Source organism: Miniopterus natalensis, chromosome 17 (genome assembly GCF_054644295.1).
Source record: "Miniopterus natalensis isolate mMinNat1 chromosome 17, mMinNat1.hap1, whole genome shotgun sequence".
NCBI lineage: Eukaryota > Metazoa > Chordata > Mammalia > Chiroptera > Miniopteridae > Miniopterus > Miniopterus natalensis.
In genome coordinates, this window is record NC_142097.1 from 37088570 (window position 1) to 37110475 (window position 21906).

General features: G+C 38.2%; 1 protein-coding gene across 1 annotated transcript in view; it reads right to left on the reverse strand.

Moving 5' to 3' along the window:
- SMURF2 (SMAD specific E3 ubiquitin protein ligase 2) overlaps positions 1–21403 on the reverse strand; it is a 72175-nt gene extending 50772 nt beyond the window's left edge. The window contains exon 1 of the mRNA XM_087826311.1: positions 21309–21403. Within this exon, the coding sequence (XP_087682437.1) occupies positions 21309–21360 (52 nt within the window). The 5' untranslated portion in view covers positions 21361–21403. The remainder of the gene's footprint in view (positions 1–21308) is intronic.
- Positions 21404–21906: the final 503 nt, after the last annotated feature.

The window sequence follows — 21906 nt, forward strand, 5'->3', positions numbered from 1 at the left end:
TAATACAGTTTGACCTAAAAATTTCTAAAGGCTCTAAGACAACCATGATAGGAGAGGAAACAAATGATGGTCCATCCTCAGTTGAAACAAGTTTAGCCCAAACAGGTTCTTTAAACTATCCTTAGAAAACTATAAAATCACCCCCGTTTGCCTCTCGTTTGCTGAACTGATAAAGATAAGAACAAGCTGCTTCACAAGCTCCTTCAAAGATCCAGGGAAGAGTTTTCCTTGGATGACTGGGGACTATGTTAAACATCCCAAGGCCCTACTTTCACCAGCACTAACTAGCTCTAGGGTGTCCTTAAAAAGCAACTACTAGTCAAATGAAGTATATACTGAGGTCAAGAAAGGTAAGACAGAAAAGTCTCCACTCATTTTATCAATTAGGGAACCAGTATCCTCACCAAAAGCAGTTTTAGAGGAGTACTGAACAAACACTGGATTAGTACTTAAATGAAAGGTGAAAAAAGGGCTAAAGGAGGACTTTTTAATATGAAAGGCACATGTGGGTATTTAAATTCTGAAAGAAGTGGACAAAGGTACTTGGGGCAAAGTTCCAGATCTCAAAGGAAAACTGACTGGCCCTGACTGATGTGGAAGGCACCGTGACAGGTCCTCTTTGAAAACCCACCCAAGGTCCTATGACCTGCTCTGTATGATACCAAATGCACTTAACCAATGGGGGGGGGGGGGATAACAAGATCCCAAATTCTACTTTTGAACTCATTTTAAAACACTCTTTATTGGGTGTAAAAAGTATTTACACAATAATAACCGATATTCATTGAGTGTTTACCACTTCCCAGGCACTTTCTATGGGTATCTCATTAAATTCTCCAGATTAATAATATTACTTCCATTCTACAAAAGGAAAATAGTCAGAGACGACAGCCGCCGCCCAGCGCCAGCCCTTTACCATCACACGCTGCCTCTCGCTGTTAACCGCCCACCGGTTCCAGTGTCCTCTAAGCCTCTCTCTTTAAAAGGGGGGAAAGGCAACGCTTTCAATCTACACAAGTTTTGACTTGATTAAGTTCTGGCACATTAACCACAATTTTCTCCATTAGCTTAGAAGTCTGAAGGCAGAACGGCCAAAGTATCCTGTGTAATCCACACCACATGGTTAATAACGCACCAGGCCCCAACACACTCCTAACATCAGTCCTCCCAGGGAATTTGCCAGTTAAACGAAATGAATCTCCAACTGACTTAACATTCAGTCAGCTGTCAAAAGAGACATGTGCAGAGAAAAACCAAACTTCTCTTAATCCAAAACACTCGCTCAGCCTATTTGACCTAAAACCTGGTTCTAAAGGAAGTTACAAACGCTTCTGTCTCTCCCTCCCCACCCCTTTTTTTTAAGCTGGAGGGAAAACTGAAACAAAAAGGAACTGCTTAGGGGGGAAAACTGTTCAAAGGCCTCCAGATCTAAACAATTTAGGAAGACAGTATAACACCAAGTTTAGAAATGAGAGTAAAACACATCTGTTTTCAAACTCTAGCTCCCCCACACTTACTAGCTTTGAGCCCCTGGACAAATTACTTAACCTCTCTAAGATCAGTGTTTGCTGGTAATATCTGGACTCACCTACTTCATAGGATTACTTTGAGAATTACATGGAATGATTTAAAGAATTTCCTAAAACTTGGCAAACTGAGGTAACTTGGTATTTACTATTAAAATACCTAATGACAGATTCCTCTGTATCCGGGGTACTGGGAGTTGATCTGGATCCCTTAAATCAGAGCAAGGGATGACGAACTTGAGAGAAAGAGAGTACAGAACAGAAACAGAGGCAAGAAACTCCCTTCCCGTTGATTCCCCCACATCCACCCAAGTGTCATTCCATCCCAGGTGAAACGTCTGTATTAGCTGGGTAAAAATAATAATAAATGTATTATTATTAATAAGCTAATAATAAAAATAATAAAATAGTCATCTCTATAAATGTCTTAGCATATATTTACAATAAAACTTAGAACGAACCAGTAAGTGTGTCGTACTCACTACATTGCAGCTTAACTTCCAGGACTTAACCACCTTCACTGACATGCTGTTCACAAAATATGAATTATTTCACAACATCAATTAATTAGAGGCATCATGGGAATCAGTAAAATTATGGTCCCTGTAAATCTGAAGCTTTAATAATATGCTTAGAACACTAAGCAACTCTCAACACTGCATATTATTTAAACTCACTTAAGAACAAAGACAACTACAAAAAGAGTACCCAAAAAAGGCTATGAAGCCCGGCCAGGCGTGGCTCAGCGGTTAAGCATCGACCTAGGGTCCAGGTGATCGGGGTTCGATTCCCGGTCAGGGCACATGCCCGGGTTGTGGGCTCGATCCCCAGTCGGGGGCATGCAGGAGGCAGCTGATCAATGACTCATCACTGATGTTTCTATCTCTCTCTCTCCCTCTCTCTTCCTCTCTCTGAAATCAATAAAAATATATCTAAAAAAAAAAAAGGCTATGAAGAATTTTATACTCTCCATACAAACATACTATAAAAACAGGAAATGCAAATAAAACACTTCGACTGATGAAAACTGTCCCTCCCAAAAAACACACTGGGGGGGGGGACACGACACACCATAACAAACACTCTAAGCTGAATTAAATATTCTCAAGCAAAAACTTGGAGATGCACATAAAACTAAGAAAAGAAAGGAGGAGAAGAGAGAAGGAGAGGAGGGGGAGGGGGAGAAGGAAAAAGACCACTGATCAACCTCAGGGAAGATCCTGAGGGAAGATAAAACCACTGCAGAAATGGAAAATAAATTACAAGACACTCATGGGAGAACAGAATCAAATGCAAATCTAATAAAGGGTCACTGAAGAAAGGCAGGAGGACAGCCAAGAGAATGACAGTGAGATAAAGGAAAAGTCGAAAGGGTCAGAGAGAAAGGCTGAAACAGAAGGGAGGCAAAGAAGGTCAATATACATACAACTGGGAGTCCCCAGGGAGAAAAATAAAATAATGAAAGCTTTTTAGAACTAACATTTCAAACTATAATCCAAGAAAACTTCCCAGAAATAAGAGAAAACAAATCTACATATTCAAAGGGCCCATGATATACATGGGAAAACTGACTCAAAACAGTCAACCCTGAGACATATCCTTGTGTGACTAGACTTTAAAGACAAAAAAAAAGAAATCCCCAGGGCTTCCAGGCATGATCAAATTAACGTAAGAAAACAGGCTGATATCAAAGTTCTCAAGAACAACATACACAGCGAGGCAACTGTGGAGAAGCATTTTCAAGAAATTCAAGGAAAGCCCTGGCCGGTGTGGCTCAGTGGGTTGGAGTGTCATCCATGTGCCAAAAGATGGTGGGGTCAATTCCAGTCAGGGCACACACCCTTGTTCAGTGTTCGATCTCCAGCAGGGCAAGTATATTAACATGTTTTCTATAGTTAAATCACCCTTGCAATCTTGGGGAAAAATTTGCAATCTTGGACAAAATTCAAGATGAAATTTTTGTTATTTTTTAATTATTTTATATTTTGAGAGATTAAACATTACTACAATCAGTTTACTAATCATTTATTTAGGACAGAATTTTCACTAGCATACCTTTCACAGAAAAATATGCTCAAAATTGTGGAAGAGACACAAGTTCTTCTATATGCTTTGAATCTATTGTTCAAGCAGCATAATTATGCACTTATTAAAACATCAGTAAAGAGGAGCTTCAGTCCAAAGTGATAGAAGATTTCACTTTCCTTTTCCTGTTTTTTCACAGAAAATAAATAGGTTTTCTAGGTTTTCATTTCTCGGAAAAATGTATCAATTCTAAATGAAACCAACTCTGGGAAAAAAAGAACTTTAAAAAAAGTTATACAGATAGAAACTACTGGCCTTTAAAAATTGAGTCATTTCAATATCATCTGATACAATCCAGCTATTTAAATTTTGTCCTTATAATTTAAAATTAGGAACAAAAGTTCCTTTTGCAACTTTATACTTGAAAAAATGATTTCAAGTATGCAACTAGAAATGATTCCTGTATGCAACTTTATATTTGAAAGAACGATTTTTGAATGTCCATGTTATAAGTAACAGCAAGAAAATGAAATAAAACTATAATCAGTTAAGATTTATCAAACTTTCCTTAAAAATTTAAGACTAGCATAATAATTATGTCAATTCTACAAAATGCCAGATTTGATCTTTATGCAATATTAAATTTTAATCTCATCACATTTAATCATTTAAAAAATTCTATATGGCAAAAGTTACCATGAACAAAGTTAAAAGAAATGACAGAAACAAAACAGAGTATAACAAAGGGTTAATATCCAGAACCTATAAAGAATGTCTACAAATCAGAAAAAATTCAGGCAGACTAGAAAATGGTTAAAACAATATAAACACAGGACTTCAGAGAAGTAGAAATAGCAAATAAAAATTTGCTATTACCACACTAAGAATCAAAGAAATTAAATATATATTTTTTAAAATCCTTAGCAGAGGATATGTTTATTGAGCTTTAGAGAGAGGAAGAAAGGGAGGGGGAGAAGGGGAGAGGTAGTCAAAAATAGGAAAGCTCAATTAGCAGAACAAATGTTTATCAAGCACGAGTATATGAAAGCACTGTGTGTGGAAAATAAACACCTTACTATGTTATATGGTCTAGCAAGGCAGTTAAGACAAGCACAGCAGAAAGCATTAAGTGACAAGTGCCTTAAGTATACGCAAAGAGTTCTGAGATTTCAGAGGAAAGAACTCAAACCAGCTTCTAAATTATTTGAAGAAGCTTTACAAGGAGGCACAATGTTAACTGAACTCTAAGGATGTGAATAATTTTTAACTAGAGACTAGAGAAAGGAGAACCCAGGAGGAAGAAACAGACAAAATTAACAAATGGAAAGGGCTAGATACATGAGAGGATAAAAGGAACATTCCAAATTCGCTAGAATCCAGGTTAAATAAAGGGGGAAAGGTAAGACTTAAAAGGTAGACTGGACTAATTTTTGGAATGCCTTGAATGTCAGGCTAAGAAGTCTGGATCTTATCCTGTCAACAACAGGGAGATACGAAAGGTTTCTGAGAAGGAGAAAGACATGATCAAAGTGAAGCTCTAGGTAAGATTAATCTGATATTGATGTCCAGAATGGGCTGCTGGACAAAGTGCTTAGAGCAGAGAAACCATCTGTTTGTTAACTACGGCAACAATCTCAGTCTGATGTAACAAGGACTGAATTATGGTATTGGAATGGGTAAGGATGGAAAAGGAAAGGATGGGTCAAGAGAGATTTCAAAGGAGAAAAAGTAGGATTTGACCATCAGGGCTGAAAGGAATGGGAAATTAATTTTAAATTCAAAATCCTTCCCCTGTATGGAAATGTTTATTAACTCCTGACTACCTGCTGCATAAAATCCAGACTCCTTAGCCTGTCATTCAAGTCACTGTACAATCTGACCAGATGTTGCTTTTCTTCCCCTCCCTACCCTACTCCATACACATAACTTGGCATTTTATAGCCTATGGTTTTGCTCATACATCTCTCTCCACCCGGAGATTAGATCAGCTTGAGTCTATGAATTGGGCTTATGCCACTGGAATTACCTGGACTGTGAGTGAGACAGAAGAGGTTTCCAAAAGAAAAAGTAGGGTAAGTTACCAACAGAAGGGGGCAAAACCACCAGCATCCTCTACTTCAGTCGTTGGCAAATTACTAAGTAGGTGAAACTCAACATTACATCTGGAGGAGTCACATTAAGAAAAGGCAGCACATGAAAATTAATCTTTTCACTGTAGTCTTCTGTACAAGCTAAATTTGCCATGTATATACATTTTAGCTTATTCTATTTTTTAACTTTTTAAAATCATACACGCAAGATAAAAACACTGGGTAACAATTTGTTTAAGTCACCTCAAATCAATCAGAACATCAGAACAAGGCCCAAGTCTTGTTCTTCAGAGTTCAAGCCAAAAAACATTACCCCACGGTAACTCGGATCTTTCCCTCCCTCACTGTGCAGCAAAGTTAAAAAACTTTTAAATAGAGAAAGAAAGAAAACAATAACAAAGAAATTCCTTGACTGCATATCAATATAAACCTATTTTTAAACTTAGGGGGGAAAGTACCATAATTTCCCCATTAACGTACATTTCTGGGCCGAGGACTATTAAACAAAGAAAATGTTTAAACATAATCTAAAGTGTAATGTAATCTCTGGGTAATGATTTACTTTTCTAGTACTTTACAGTAATTTTTTAAATTTCTAAAATGTATCTATCTGTCCCATGTATTCAATTCAACTTCCTATGCTACTTAAGACTTCAATGCTAACATGCATTCACACTGGCATTCAAACTGCAAGAGTGCGAGATCCTGAAGCAGCCATGAAGATATTACTGTATTTATTAAAGTCTTTTCTGTAAACTGTCCAATTTTTCCCAGAAAAGATAAAAGACATAATTGGCTGCTAGTGTTCCTGAACCTGAGCAGTGCAAGGCGGCTGAAAATCTATTTACGATATTGCCAGTCCCCTCATTTTCAGGTGAGCACTTCTCCTACCTTCCACAGTGAAGGGTCCCCTGGATGTAGAACCAGTTTGGTTAACTTTCTCCACAAAATAAGCCTCCCTTTTTGTGAGGGTTGAGGAAGGACAGTCGCCAGGCTGCCTGGTATGAAGTACATACAGAAGTTTTCAGCCTCATATATCACCGGCACCCAATTAGCCAATTTTTTTTTTTTTTTAAATGAAGCTGCTCTGTGGATAATGGGTTATACAGGGCTAAAGAAAAACAATTCAGACCCAATGATGGAGCACTAAAATTCTCTGATTCTGAAGCCTGAATTATATTTTTTCATTATAAAAATAATTCCAGAGAATTAAAGAATTAAATTCATAAATTTGCATAAATTGTTTTATTCAAATAGTATGTCTTCTTTCTTTTTACCAGTCTCCTTCTGTTTCCATTGATATCTTTATTCTTTTTTTTTTATTAAGACTTTTTAAATTGATTTTTAAAGAGAGAAGAAGAGGGAGAGAGAAACATCAATGTGAGAGTGGAACATTGATCAGCTGCCTCCTCATGCCCACCCCCCGCCGGGGATCAAGCTGAAACCCTGAACCAGGAACCAAACCAGCAGCCTTCTGGTGCACAGGACAGCACCCAACCAACTGAGCCACCCCGGCCAGGGAGAGTATCTTTAATCTTTACCAAAATAATTTATGGATTTTATACTTCAATGACAAACTATCATAACTTTTCAAGAAGCTACTGAAAATGCTTATGCTACTTGTTATGTACTCTGTAAAAAAAACTCCTGGAAACTTCAAAGGCAGAACATACCATAACTAAATTATAAAAGCTGGAAAATGGTATCCATTAGATTAGGGTACCAAAGAGTATGTAGTCCGACCCAAAAAACAAAAGGCAGCAGCAGCTACCACTGCTGCCACCTATGAAATTTTTAAATAGCTGCAAATTCTCTGACACTTTTTCCATTAAGAGATGGGATCTATGCTCTTGCCACTTGAATCTAAAACTTGAAACTAACTAACTCGCTTGTAACCAATAAAATGTGGCAAGTCAGAAAAAGAGATGCAGCTTTCACCTTGCTCACTGGAGAATTCCTGCTGGTGCCCTGGGCCAGTCACAATTAGCAGCGTAACTGCCCTGGAGCTTCCATAAACTAGGCCAATGCTGACAGACCTCCTGAAGAGATATAAATGCCCAGCCAGCCTCAGCTATTCCAGCTCCAACCACCATCTGAATAAAACAGAGAAGAGACCCTGAGCCAAAACCATCCAGCAGAGCTCTTCCCAAACTCCTAACCCACAGAAACCATGAGACTATAAAAATTATTGTTTGTTTTAGGCCTGTACGTTTTAGAGTAATTTTTTATGCAACAATTCTAAGAAGCCTATATAGCAAACATATGATAATTAGTTCAATTAATTGGGGGAAAAGAGGGAATTTCCATCAATAAGGGTGGTTATCAATAGAGGTGAATTTTCCACAGAGACCAGCTTTCACATATTTAAGAGATTTGAAAAAGCACATTCTTCCTGAAGTCAACATTTTGATCTTATGGCTTCTACAGATTCTTTCCCTGCATCATGATTTTTCTACAGCAAAAGAGAGTGCATAAATATACTAACTAGGCCACCAAGCTGCCAACTCAGAGTCCTGCATTATAATCCTTCTAAATGTAGTAACCTATTATGGCCTAAATTAATCCCTGATCTCTCTTCAATCAAAATGAGTGAGCCAGTTATTGCAGAAACATCCATACTGCAAACAAAGCAAATATTATTAGATTTACTCTTCTGAACTAAGAATCACCACACATTACCACTAAGTAGGACAGACCTTTTAAATTATGTATCTCATCCATCTTTTTATACTTTTATTCACTTAATCAACAAATATCTAATGAGTACTGTGGTTATACAAATATAAGTAAGAGATAGTTTATAGCTCTAAAGGAGTTCATGGTGCTATGGAGAAAACATTAATACAAGCAATGAATTTCCAGTCAATATGATAAATGATACAATGAAGTATGTAGGAGTATAACTAGGGTGTGCTGAATGTTCTCTACCTGCTCCTCCAGAACCATTCTCCTTTCTTTATCCAGTGCTTAGTGTCCTAGGAGGCTGACCTTTATGAACCACATAAACTGGGGTCCCTTGCCCTCTGACTTCAAAGTGGATTCAGTAAATCAGAAACAACAGCGAGGGTCTCTCTGGGTTCCCATACTAGGTGCCTTTGCCCTTGCTGGCCCAAAGATGGTGCAACTTATTATCTCTGCTAGTCCCTAGGTGCTGAACCATTCCTCGTTGGATTCCCTTAACCCTGCCCATTCACTGTAAGTAGTCCCTCAGGACATTCCCTTTCACCTATTGTGCAAATGTTAACTGTTTCCTATCTGAACCCCAACCGATGGAGAGGGGTACCTAACTCAGACTGGAAAAGCCTGGGAAGACTTCTAAAAGGAGATAATGCTTCAGCTCTGTCTTAATAGCTGAGTAGATCTGGCAGGAACACAAAGGAAGGAAGGAAAGTAATAGAGTCAAAGGAAACAACACTGTCAAAAACGTGGAGACGAGGGAATGTGAAAAACATAAGAAAAGGTGAGTTCAGGGCTGTGTAACAGGACTATGATGAGAACACAGGCGTAACGGGAAACAATGCTAGAATCAAATCATAAAGAGCTTTTAGATGAAGGTATTTAATAAGCCTGGTTTCTATAATAAATAGATTCAGCCCGGCCAGGCGTGGCTCAGCGGTTGAGCGTCGACCTAGGATCCAGGCGATCGGGGTTCGATTCCCGGTCAGGGCACATGCCCGGGTTGTGGGCTGCAGCCGATCAATGACTCTCAAATCACTGATGTTTCTATCTCCCTCTCTCCCTCTCCTTTCCTCTCTCTGAAATCAATAAAGATATTTTTTTTTAAAAAAATTATAATAAATAAATTCAAAGAAAAAGGGGGGATTGACTTGAGACACACCCATCAAATAGACCTTTTCTGCATTCTGATTAGAACAAACCAATTATTCAAAACTGGGGAGGGGAAGAGGAAGAAAAGAATTTAAACTGCATCTCTTCATGAGATGGATAAGGTTTTCTTATTTTCAATTAGTTCATGTATCTATGAGTGAATATTTTTTATTGTAAATATTCTATTCCTAGTCTATTCCTATTTTTCATTATTATAAATATGTGTTAAGAAATCTTATTCACATAAATAAGCGTATGAGTTTTATTATAGTAATGCCAAATTATTTTAATTCTTTAATTTATATGCAAAGAAATCACAATAATCAATTGTGATTTTTTAAATTTTCTGGAAAGTATGGCATTTATTTGACTTCTCTATTTTTTTATAGAAATTACTTTTAATGATCAGCTAACAACTTGATCGGGTCCTTCAATTTTGTTGAAGACTAAGGATTGGAAACCACGTAACTTGTAAAAAGATGTTCATCAGTCATCGGAGTCACTGCCTTCCCAACAACCTCACCAATATTTGATTTGTCTCTTTGGAGCCTCTCACCACAGGGCATGTACTATTTGGGACAGCCAAGAGATGTACCTTTCCTTTATAAGGTGGAAGGAAGAAATAAGAGATTGATCAATTTTAGAATCTGGAAATTGAGCTCCCTTAAAAATATCCACGGGCTTCATCCTTTTTATTTCACCCTCACTGCGTGTACCACTAACTTTAGCAGTGACAGTTTGGTTACTTCATCCATCAAGTCTTGTCCCTGTCTGTAGACAATGCAAGCTCCCTGAAAGAAGGATCAGGGTCCAAACCTCTTCTTGAAATCCCAGAACCTATACTTTGGTGTTAGGTGCATGTAAGACTCTCAACAAACGTTCCCTAAAGGAATATGCAAATATTCCATCCCCACACTCAAGTCCTCTTTCTACTCAGAGAAAACAGATTTAAGAGTTAACCAAACTGGAGAGCAGAAGAAATTTCATCACTAATTCCATTTTAAACTAACAAAAATATTGGTGTCCTACCTACCTAAAATAAGAAAAATTCAAAACAACTAGGAAGTAGACAACTAAACTACATAAGGATTCATATTTTATTACAAAGGACTATGGTACAACTAGCCTTATTTTGATGAAACTGAAATAGTTGTATCAATTTTTCCATTAAAAATCTATTACTATTCTCTTCATAAGATTCAAGAAAAAAATTTCATCAGATAAAACGTTCTCATTTCACTTTCATTGATTCAGAATACCTATAAAGTTGGGGTCTGAAGAGTAATTAAATTAGATAATAAAAACACTTTAACACTGTAGAGCTCTGGAAAAAAATTAATTATCCTCCTAACGTTGACAGATTATATATGTGAATTTTCTTAGCTGACACTGCAAAAACAGATCGTTTGGCAGTGAATATCAGATTGACCTTTACTTTGTAAAGAAGTAAATTTTTACCTGGCTGGAGTTGCTCAGTGGTTGAGCGTAGCCCCATGAACTAGGAGGTCATGGTTAGATTCCCTGTCAGGGCACACGTCAAGGTTGTGGGCTCAGTCCCCAATGGGGCTGTGCAGAAGGCAGACTCTCTCTCATCACTGATGTTTCCACCTCTCTCTCCCTCTCCTTTCCTCTCTCAGAAATCAATAAAAACATTTTTTAAAAATTACTAAGGTACAGTTGTCAGTGAATTCAACACTGACATCACAAAGAGAGATCCTATTATAAGTTTCAAATGAGGTCCTTAAGACCATGTAAGTTTTTCCAACTTCGTAAATCATTCTTTAATTCACAGATATTTACTGAAGTATACTATGTACTGAGTACTGTTAGACATGGGATTTTGAATGTATCAAATGCCATTTTATTTTTCTTAATTTAAAAATATTTTTTCCATCATTCTTCCTTTATAAAAATTCCAAAATTCAATTTTAAAAAACAACTCTTTTAACCTTATTAGATTCATATGATTCTGAATAATCTGACCAATCAATAAGTTTTCCTTTTCAGAAGAGAAAGTTATATTTAAAGCCTGATGACGTAAGTTCATATAAAAACAGAACTAAACATTGTTTGCATTCTTATAACAAATAACATGTAGCACATAGCTTATATAAGGAAGTTTATCCTAAAGTATGTATTTGCATTAGAAGCCAGCATCACCTTTGGTGGTTCAGTTCTCCAACTCCATTTATCTCAAGTGCGCACCTTCATTTAGACTGTTCCAGTTTCACAGGTCTTTACTCACTCTTGACATCTACCTGTGCAGATATAGCCCCATCTACTGGCAAGAGGTGAAACTACAGGCTATTTTTGAAAAGGCCAGCAAGCTACAGGGAAGTTTAGCAAGTCGAATATTTAAGACTTGGATCCAAACAGTTCCCCCACCTCCAAAATCCTGAGCCATTCAAACTGTTCTCCAAAGTTCTTCTACTTCTAACCAAAAATAAAGGTGGAGGGGTGAATACAGTTAATTTTCTAAATGTTTTCTATATTATTTAAAAATGAAACTTATAACATAGTAGCTAATTTAACTATATGAATTCTTTATGATACACTGGTACCCCAATGGTGTACAAGACATTTATACCTATCTTATAAGACATGATATCATTTAAATCAATACCTATATTAATGTTGTACTTGCTACTATAAAACACAGTATATAATTGGTTACAACTAACTTACTTAAAACACAGTCTTTGGTCAAAAATCACAAAATATATTAACATAATATTTTACAGCTTAAACAGTATTTTTCATATACATTATATTTTGTTCAGCAGAATCCTAAAATAAATAACTGCCATTTAAAGAATGCATTTATAATTAAAAGCAGAGGCACCAAGAAAATAAGTGATTTGCTTGATGGCACAAAGCTCATCAGTAGCATAAATAGTATCTGAACCCAAATTTTCTGCCTCCAAGTTCTATATTCTGTCTACAACATCCCAACTGCCTCCCACAAAATTACCACGTATATCTTTCACAGTAAGATATGTAGGTAAGATCTACATTATGATGTTTGCTTTGTGACAGTTCCCAGAAATGCACTGTGGTCAAATAAAAGCCTGCTTGGATTTTAATAAAATTGTTTCTTCTTTTCTTTTGTCTTAAAGAAAAAAATATACATGATCATAAATATAAAATAATACAAATTTAAAAAACAATCCAATTCATACTTAATAAATCAATTCTTTCCTTTCTTTTCTATTGTTACATTTTAGAGATGTTTATTCTTATTATTCTTTTCATGCCACCTTTTCCAAATATGGGTTGAGGAGAGCTGACAGCAGGTAAATAGGCAAACCTTGTTAAGTCATGTTTATTGCAAATGACTTTCAAAATGTCTGACATTTTGAAAAGAGAGATTCCAATCTAGTTTACTCTGATTTCTTGTATCTCCATTCATGATACTATATAATAAAAACAATGGCTGACACATGTCAAGAAACTGACAAATATTTGTTGGCTAAGTAAATGAAATAAAGGCTCTAAAACATTACAAGATCCTAAATCATTACAGGATCCTAAATGCAAAAGATGCGATTATGCTTATTAACTTATTCTTATCAAAATGTTTATGAAAAGCTTTTATATCAATGTCTGAAATCAGAAGACTTATGTGAAAGCTACCGAAATCAAAAAGTATAGATTACAAATGATAAACTTATAGATGGTAGAACTATAGATAAAAGAAATAGAAGAGAGTCCAGAAATAGAACTACATGTATATTGTGTATATTGTCAATTGATTTTTCAGCCAAGGTGCCAAGACAATTCAATCAAGGAAATAAAAGTATTTTAACAAACAGTACTAGGAAAATCAGGTATCCGTATGGGTGGCAGAAAAAAACAACCTTGACTCTTACTTCTCACACCATATTAAAAAATTAACCTCAGCCCTAGCCTGTTTTGCTCAGTGGTTAGAGCATCAGCCCCAAGACTGAAGGTCTCAGGTTTGATTCAGGTCAAGGGCACATACTTCAGTTGCAGGTTTGACCCCCGGCCATGGTTGGGGCACATGCGGGAGGCAACCAATCCACGTGTCTCTCTCACAGCGATGTTTCTCTCTCTCTTTCTCTCTCTCTCTCTCTCCCCTCCCCACTCTCTCTGAAAAGCAATGAAAAAAATATCCTCAGTGAGGATTAAAAAAATCATTAATTTTAGAAGGGTCATAGATCTAAACGTAAGAGCTAATCTTATAAATAATGCAAAAGAAAATACAGAAGAAAATCTTTAGAACTGAGAATTAGGAAAAGATTTCTTAAATATGACATAAAAAAAAACAAACAAAGAAAAAAATAAAGAACAGGGCTTAGTCAAAATTCAAAACTTCTGCTCTTTGAGATACTACTGGGGGAGGGGGGAGTCACAATACAGGGAACAGTACTTGCAAAACACATATCTGATAAAGGACTGGTATCCAGAATACAAAAAGAATTGTCAAATCTCAACAATAAGAACACAACCCAATTTTAAAACTATGAGCAAAAAATTTGAACAGATATTAACCAAAGATACATGGATAACAATTAAGTCCATGAAAAGATGCCTAAAACTGTAGGTCAATATGGGAATTACAATTAAAGCTACACCGAAATATCTCTACACACCAATTAGAATGGCTATAATCAAAGACTGACGATGGCAAGTGTTGACTAGGACTGGGAGCAACTGGAACTCTCATACACTGCTGGTAAAAATGCAAAACAGTACATCTTTGAAAAATAGTTTAGCAATTTGTTAACGTTAAATACATACTTACCATACGACCCAACATTCCTAATCATGAGAAATAAAAACATGTTCACAAAGAGAGGTGTACTCAAATGGTCATAGCAACTTTATTCATAATGGCCAAAGCCTGGAAACAACAAATGTCTGTGGATATATGTGAATGAATAAACAAAATGGGATCTATGTGTACAATGCCATATTTCTCAGGAATAAATAGGAACAATTGATATACAACATGAATGGCTCTCAAAACACTGTGCTAAGTGAAAGAAGCCTGATTCCATTTATATAAAATTCTAGAGAAGGCAAAACTATAGTGACAGAAAGAAAACTAGTGGTTGCCAAGGACTGGGGATGGGAGGAGACCGGCTATGAAGGGGCACAAGGAAATTTTGGGGGAAGAAAGAAATGCCCTCTGTGCAATCATCTATGTAGTAGTTCCTACCTAAAATGAATCATCAAGATTTATTTTAAAACTGAAGTTTTATGTCTGCTGTCAATTTTTAGTAAGAAATCAAACCAAACTGCCAAACTTAAAATACATGTTGATACTTAATGCCTTGTCAAATGCAGTTTTCTTTTTTAAAAAAGCAGTGAATGCTTTCAGAAGTTACTCTAAAACAAATTAACATAAAATTCCTCTTTGTATATTAATTATACATTAGTGGGAAAACCCAAAGGAAAGAAAAATGTTAACAGTCAACTGCAAAAAATGTCTAATACTGATACCCAGAAAACTAGCATCGAGCAAAAGACTAACGGACTTAGTGTTCAGCAAAATTCCTCTAATCAAGCAAAAATATGTATGACGGCATTCCTAAATATAAGCAATAACTAAGATTAGAAAATACGATGAAAATGCTACAAATATAAATTAGCTGGAATTACGTTAAAACACAGGAAGAACATTATTAAACAATCCTGAGCAATACAGGCAAAAGCTTAAATAAATGTAAAAAAACATAAAATGCTCCTAGGTGAGAAAACTAAATACTGTACTTAAATACCTCCTTCTCCCAAAGTAATGCAATCCTAATTACAATCCCAATGAAATTTCTTTTTAAATTAAACAAGTTTAATACTCATGTGAAAAAAACAAATATATAATATAGAAAAAAATTTCTGGCACGAAGAAAATATTAAAATAAATTATAAAACTACTATAATGAAAATAGCATGGCACAGAACAAGAGATAATATGATTCTACTATAACTAATTTAACATAACTAAAAAGATGTATCACTGTGGAAAGGAAGAACTGGTTAATAAACAATGATGAGATGACTAAATAGCCATTTGGGGGAAAGACCTTCCTAAACCATTTTTTTAAAATACTAAAATAAAATGTACTTAAACATTTACTAAGCCTCTTGAAGAAAAAGGCCTTCCTAAGTATAGAAATAATAGGAAAAACAAAAGAAAAGTTGGACAGATTTGACTCCTAAAAATAACAAATTTCTGCATGTCCAAAAATGGTCAAAATTAAAAGACAAATAACAGACTGGGGATAAGGTTTGTAGCAAATATGACAAGAGACTAATATTTTAATTTTCAGGCAAATCAACAAGGAAAAACTAAAACCCTAGCAGATTAACTAGGACAAGGCCAAACAAGTCAACAGAGAGGAATATAATTAGTAAACAGAGAGGAAAATCTTCAGCTTCACAGATAAATGTTTAAAAACTATATGCCAAGCCCTGGCCGGGTGGCACAGTTGGTTGGAGCGCTGTCCATACACCATAAGGTTGCGGGTTCGATTCCTGCTCAGGGCACATACATAGGTTGCCGGCTCCATTCCTGTCTGCTCGTTCAGTAGGCAACAAATAGATCTTTCTCTTTCTCTCTCTCTCTCCTTCCCCTTCTCTTCCTCTCGCTTCCTCCCTTCCTCTCACTCTAGAAATCAATGAAAACATGTCCTCAAGTGAGGATTAAAAACAAACTAAAGGCAATGCTTGTAACAGAATAGTAAAAAGGAATATCTATTTATCCATTACTGCTCTGAAATAGGCACAATTCTTTCAGGAAGCAGTCTGCGAAAAAATGAATGCAGAACCTTAAAAACATCCATATCCATTAATAGCACTCTTTCTATATAAATATACTAAGAAAATAATCCTTAAAATCAAAGTTATCTACACCAAGATGTTTACAGCAATTATCTGTAATAACAAAATCTGGAAATAAATAAAAGTTAAAACAAGAAAACCACATGAACAATGGTTTCTGTAGCATCCTCTTAACTGATTATCCTAAAAAATCAGTCTCCACAGTTCCTATCCCGGGCCATCCTCCCTACTGCCCTAAGATTAATGTTTCTAAGCATCAAATATTTCAAAGCTTAAAATCCTTTCATGGTTTCCACTGCCTTAAAAAAAAAAAAAAAAAATTAAACTTCTTGGCTAAATACAACAGGGTCCTAACTGGGTTAGTCCCCATCTATTGCCTCATGTCTTGCCACTCATACCCAATGCATTAGCCTTAAAGAACATATATGGAATTACATGGAACTACTTCTGTGTCTCCAGCATTGGTTCAATAAAATGCCCAAAAGTTCTTAATCCATGCAGAAACAAGGATTCTGCCTTCATGGAGTTTACAGATAGAAACAACAAATGCCCTTCAGTGAGTTACAGAGGAAAGGTCAACTCAGGCCAAGGGAAGTTTTAGGGATAAGGGTAATCTTGGACTTGAACCTTAAAAGATGGCAAGGATAGCAAGGGTAATTCCAAATAAATGGAAAGTATTCGTGTTTCCACACAAAATCTTACAAGTTTGTAACAGACTTTCTACATAGACAACTTAGGTTGTGACATGTACTTAATTAACCTCTTCCAAGTTTCTATTTCTTGGAGCTACTGTAAGAATTAAAGCTGTTAATAGTATCTGGCACTTAATAAGCATTCAATACATGTTATTCATATGGAAACATAACAATGCTGATTACAAGAGTATATTTCAAGGGGCCAGCATTCACAGAACAAAGAAACCAACGGTAAACAAAACGAGGGCAGAGAAAAAGCAGTAAGAATAGGGTTAAACAACATATCACCAAATAGCCAGGGTCAAACAGTTCTCTCTACACACCAAGACAATATCCTTATACTACACATTACAACAGTACAATAATTTATACTCATAATGATACTGAATCATAAATAAAATGCTAAGTTCTGTTAAGTATGGTCTATTGAAAGGAATAAGACAAATTACATCTTTAAAAGTCTTCAAAATCTTTAAATGACATCAAAAATGGCTAAAGTAAAAATCTTGTTACCTAAAGTATAGTCCCTTCATTTATCTTGAAAATTGAGTTATTTGGGAAATACACTAAATTATATGCTAAATAAATGACATGTTAGTATGTTGTGACAGTTACAATTCAACCAAGAGAAAAAAGTAGAATCCATGATCAAAACACACACACACACACTTTACTCGCCAATGAACACCAAACTACATGAAGCACCTAGGCAGGTCCAACTGCCTGTCTAAAGGTTAGGCTAGACGAAATAACTTAGAAAAGGAAAGAGCTAAGCTAGATTGGCTTCCTCCTCAGAAACCAAGAGAAAAAAAATGAATTGGGGACATTTAAATCACTAACACCCCTAGAATAAGTCACTATGGTATACAGGCACTTTCCTACTTAGAAGTCTATGAAATATAATCAAGTTGTAATGTTTAAAGCCTTGAATCAATAAAACATTCAGGAAAACAATATTAAGATACCAGCATATCTAAAATGAGATTTTTTAAGTTTTTACATTAGCAAGACAAGGTTAACCTCATTACTGCCAAGGGTTTTATAAATTAATAACATGAGGAGCAGCATAGAAAAGCATTTGAATTACCAAAAGGTCTGGAGAAGTAATCTGTTACTTCTCCGTATCTAAGAGTTTTAAATATCAGAAATTATATTAAACTATTTTTTCCATCCTTTGGTTCTCAAAAACAGTATCATCAAAAAATTACCCCCAAGTTTTTACTACAAGCAAATGCAAAAAATATGTAAGAAAAACCTATATCAGACACTCATAAGTACAACGTATACAAATTTTACATTTTATAATCAATTTGCTCTAGAAGTACTTGTTGAAATTGGTATCTTTACCACAGAGCCCATTTTAATGAACAAGTATTAACGTAGCATAAAGAACAACAAACGTAGCTTGATGGACCCCATCAGATTTTAACCACTAATGGCCGGAGGAATCTCAAATTTGGGATAAAAATAGCCCTACCATCTTAGTATCAACAAGTACCAAACAGTTCACTAGTTGATTGAGGTCTTCAGAATACGTGGAAAAGCCTAATATCTGTTGTGGGCAGAGATCTCATAGCTCAAATATTTCTTCTCCTTCAGTTTGTGTGTATGTGAGTGAGTGTGTCACCACGCGAGAGTTGCTTATACCTTTCAGTAAAGGGGCACCTCCACATTAGGATATAACTGTGTAACTACAGTTCATAAAGCACCCTGATATCAAAGGCACTCTATAAATTTAAAATACTGGTATCATATTAACATACAGCAAAGAACAGTAATTTTAAAGCACCTTACAGCCCCAATGTATTGTAAGCCATATACAAACTCACTGTGGGATCTGCCTTTTTTTTTTAGCGATTTTCCTCTATTATGGAATCCGGGTCTAAATGAACTGTTAAACACTTAGTCTAAAGGTATGCCAAACATTTCTTAAGGTCTTAACAAAGAATCAACTTTTTTTTTCAAAAAACAAAACGAGGCCTAGGTTAAATATTTTATTTGGCTTCTCAAGATGGACTGAAAAGTTGGGCACCAGCTCCAGACCAATTCCTGGACGCACATCAAACACAGCCCTGTCATTTATCCAGTCAGTCAAAACAATCTTTTCCATCTAACCCTTTAATGTTTATGTCCTAAAAAGCTGCTAATTGAATCCAGCTCTTGAGATCTATTTGTTAAAATATATACCATCTAATTTGTAAATGAACAAAAAAGAAAAAATATATGTTAACTTTCCTGGCAAAACAGAAGAAAATCCATCATATGTAACCAAAAGGGAAAGAGCAATGTTTTTAATATTTGAATATTTTTCTCTTAAAATATGACAGAGACAAATTCCCAATGGTTTTAAGAAACTGAGAATACCTTGACTGTTTTTACAATTAAAGGGACACGGTATATTTAAAATTCCTCAGGAAAATCTAAAAATACAAAAATCACTCTATAAATTTAGTCCAGTGTTTCTCTTCTCCCCCCCAAATAAGTAATATTTTCTCCTAACTTTACTCATGAATTTTTATAATGTATCATATGCAGTCAGGGAACCACAGATAAACACTTTAAGGTCTATTGAGTCACACAAAAAACCTCAGACTCATTTTATCTGCAGAAAATAAAAATCCCTGTTTCTCCCTCATTTTTTCATTATGTATATAGGCTAGAAGGGAATAAATAGCCAAAAGCCTATTTCTGATGCTCTTTGCACACCTGGAATCACAGGTTCTTTTCATAATCACTGACACAGGACTGACTCCGGTGAGGAACAGCAGTAGATAAACTCGAAAGCAACAAAGCTCCCTTATAAAGGTTTCCATTGATTCCTAAGAAAATAAGGAAACTGAATGGGGGAAACAGGGGAGGCAGGCATTCCCCCAATCCAGCTTTTCCATTAAGAACCACTCAGTTAATGATTCTTTGCAATTTTCCCTAGGGAAAGTAAAACTGTCATGAAAGTAACATATTTTTTAAACTGCAGCCAACATAGGCTAAACTCTCAAATACCAAATTCACTGCAAGTTTGTATCTCGAAAGTTGAGCCAGTGGACTGGGATGTGACACACAAGCATTCAATTACAAAAATTAGTCCATATAAATCTCAAAGTCTAGTGTAGGCAAACATAATTACTGTTTACTCTTACACATGCACCCACCCACCCACCCAAACACACACACACACACACACACGGAAAACCATCTTTCTCACCACACATCCGATTATCAACGTGGGTAATTTATTAATAGTAAACGGTTAAAACGCGGATAACTATGCTGATCTCAGTTACGCTTTTCAAACCAAAAATAATTTTTCCTTAAAATGGGGTAACACGACCATGTAGGAATACCAAAAATGGCACTGTAAGCAAAATGGACCTGTCATGTCAGAGATTCAATGCGCTTGGACTCACACACACTTTGGAAGGGAAGCCTTCTATCTAGCAATCCCTCCAGAGACATTCTTTTCCATTTAGAAAAGGGGAGAGGAGGAGGCTGAGGAGAGAGGAAACTTCGCTTGAAAGTCTGCATGAGCACACACTTAGAAATGTACCAAAAAAAAAAAAAAGTCAGTGTGTTTGTAAAGCCGGTCTAGAGTTAAGATGTGAGACACAAGTTCTGCGGCCTACAAGGAACAACCCCAAACATGCTCACCCTGCAATCAAACACTTCCAAAACACAGAGCGTACGGCGGGCCGGGGCCGCCGGATCGGGCAGGCGCCGGAAAAGCCACCCTCAGCCGCCTTCCCTCCCAGCCACGAGCGTCTCAGGTGTGTGGCACCGGCTGCTGCGCCTGGCAGCAGACCGGGAAGGTTTTTGCACGCGGGCACAAGTGGGCGAACAAGTTAACAACCAGGGAGCACACGCGCGCGCGCGCGCACACACACACACACACACACACCCTCCGTTAAGCGCTCCATCTTTAAGGAGTGTTTACTGCGCGCAGCCAGCCGCCGGGTTCAGTCCTCCCCGCACCCGAGCGCCTCATCCCCTCAACGACCCCACCTGGGCGGCAGCCCAGCGGCCGCTCCCCGAGGCCCCGGGAGGCAGCCGCGCTCCCCGGCCAGGGCTTTCCGACCTCAAGTCCGCCTGGAATTCCAACCCGGGGCCCCCTCCCCTCAACAAAAGACCCCCCGAGTCACCCTTGGCTTTTTCAAGTATTTCCAAACAAGGGCGAGTGCTTTTGCCACGACTCTCCCTGAACTAGGCCTTCCCACGGCCCCGACCCCCACCTCACCATTGATCGCGACCCCGGCCCTTGCCAAGGCCACAGGCACCCCCCGCCGGCTCGCCCGCCCCGCGGCTGCCCCGGCCGGGTCCCGCCGCCCGCCCGCCCCCTTCCCCCTCACCTGTCAGGCGCAGCTTGACGGGCCCGTTCCTCCGGCCCCCGGGGTTAGACATGTCCCCGGCGGCGGGGGCGGCGGGGCTGCAGCCGCGGCGCGGGGCCCGGGGCCGGCGGCCGGCGGGCGGGGCGGGGGCGACGGCGAGGCGCGGCGGAGTCACCACAGCGGCCGGGGCTGGGGCCCGAGCAGCCGGCGCCGCGGCCGCCACGGCCGGAGGGTCCCGGATGTGCCGAGCGTCGTCGCCATGAGCCGCGGAGGGAGCGGGACGCCGAGCTCCCCCCTCCTCCCACTTCTCCTTCCTCGGCCCGGGCCGCACAACAAAGCGGCAGCCGCGGCCGGCCGCGCCGCCTCCGCCCGCGCCCGCGCCCCCGCCGCCTCCACGCAGCCGCCTCCGCCTTCCCCTCCTCTCGGCTTGGCGGGGCCCCGGAGCCGACGGGGCTGGTCGGCTGAGGCGGGCGGTGCTCGGCGGCGCCGGAGCAGACTCGGGGATCGGCCGCTTCCTCCTCCACCCGCCCTCTTGTCTGAGCGAACTGGGTCCTGCGGCCGCCGCGGCCACTCGTCGGCTGCGGGGGGCGGGGAGGAGACGGGGGGCGGGCCGGAGGGG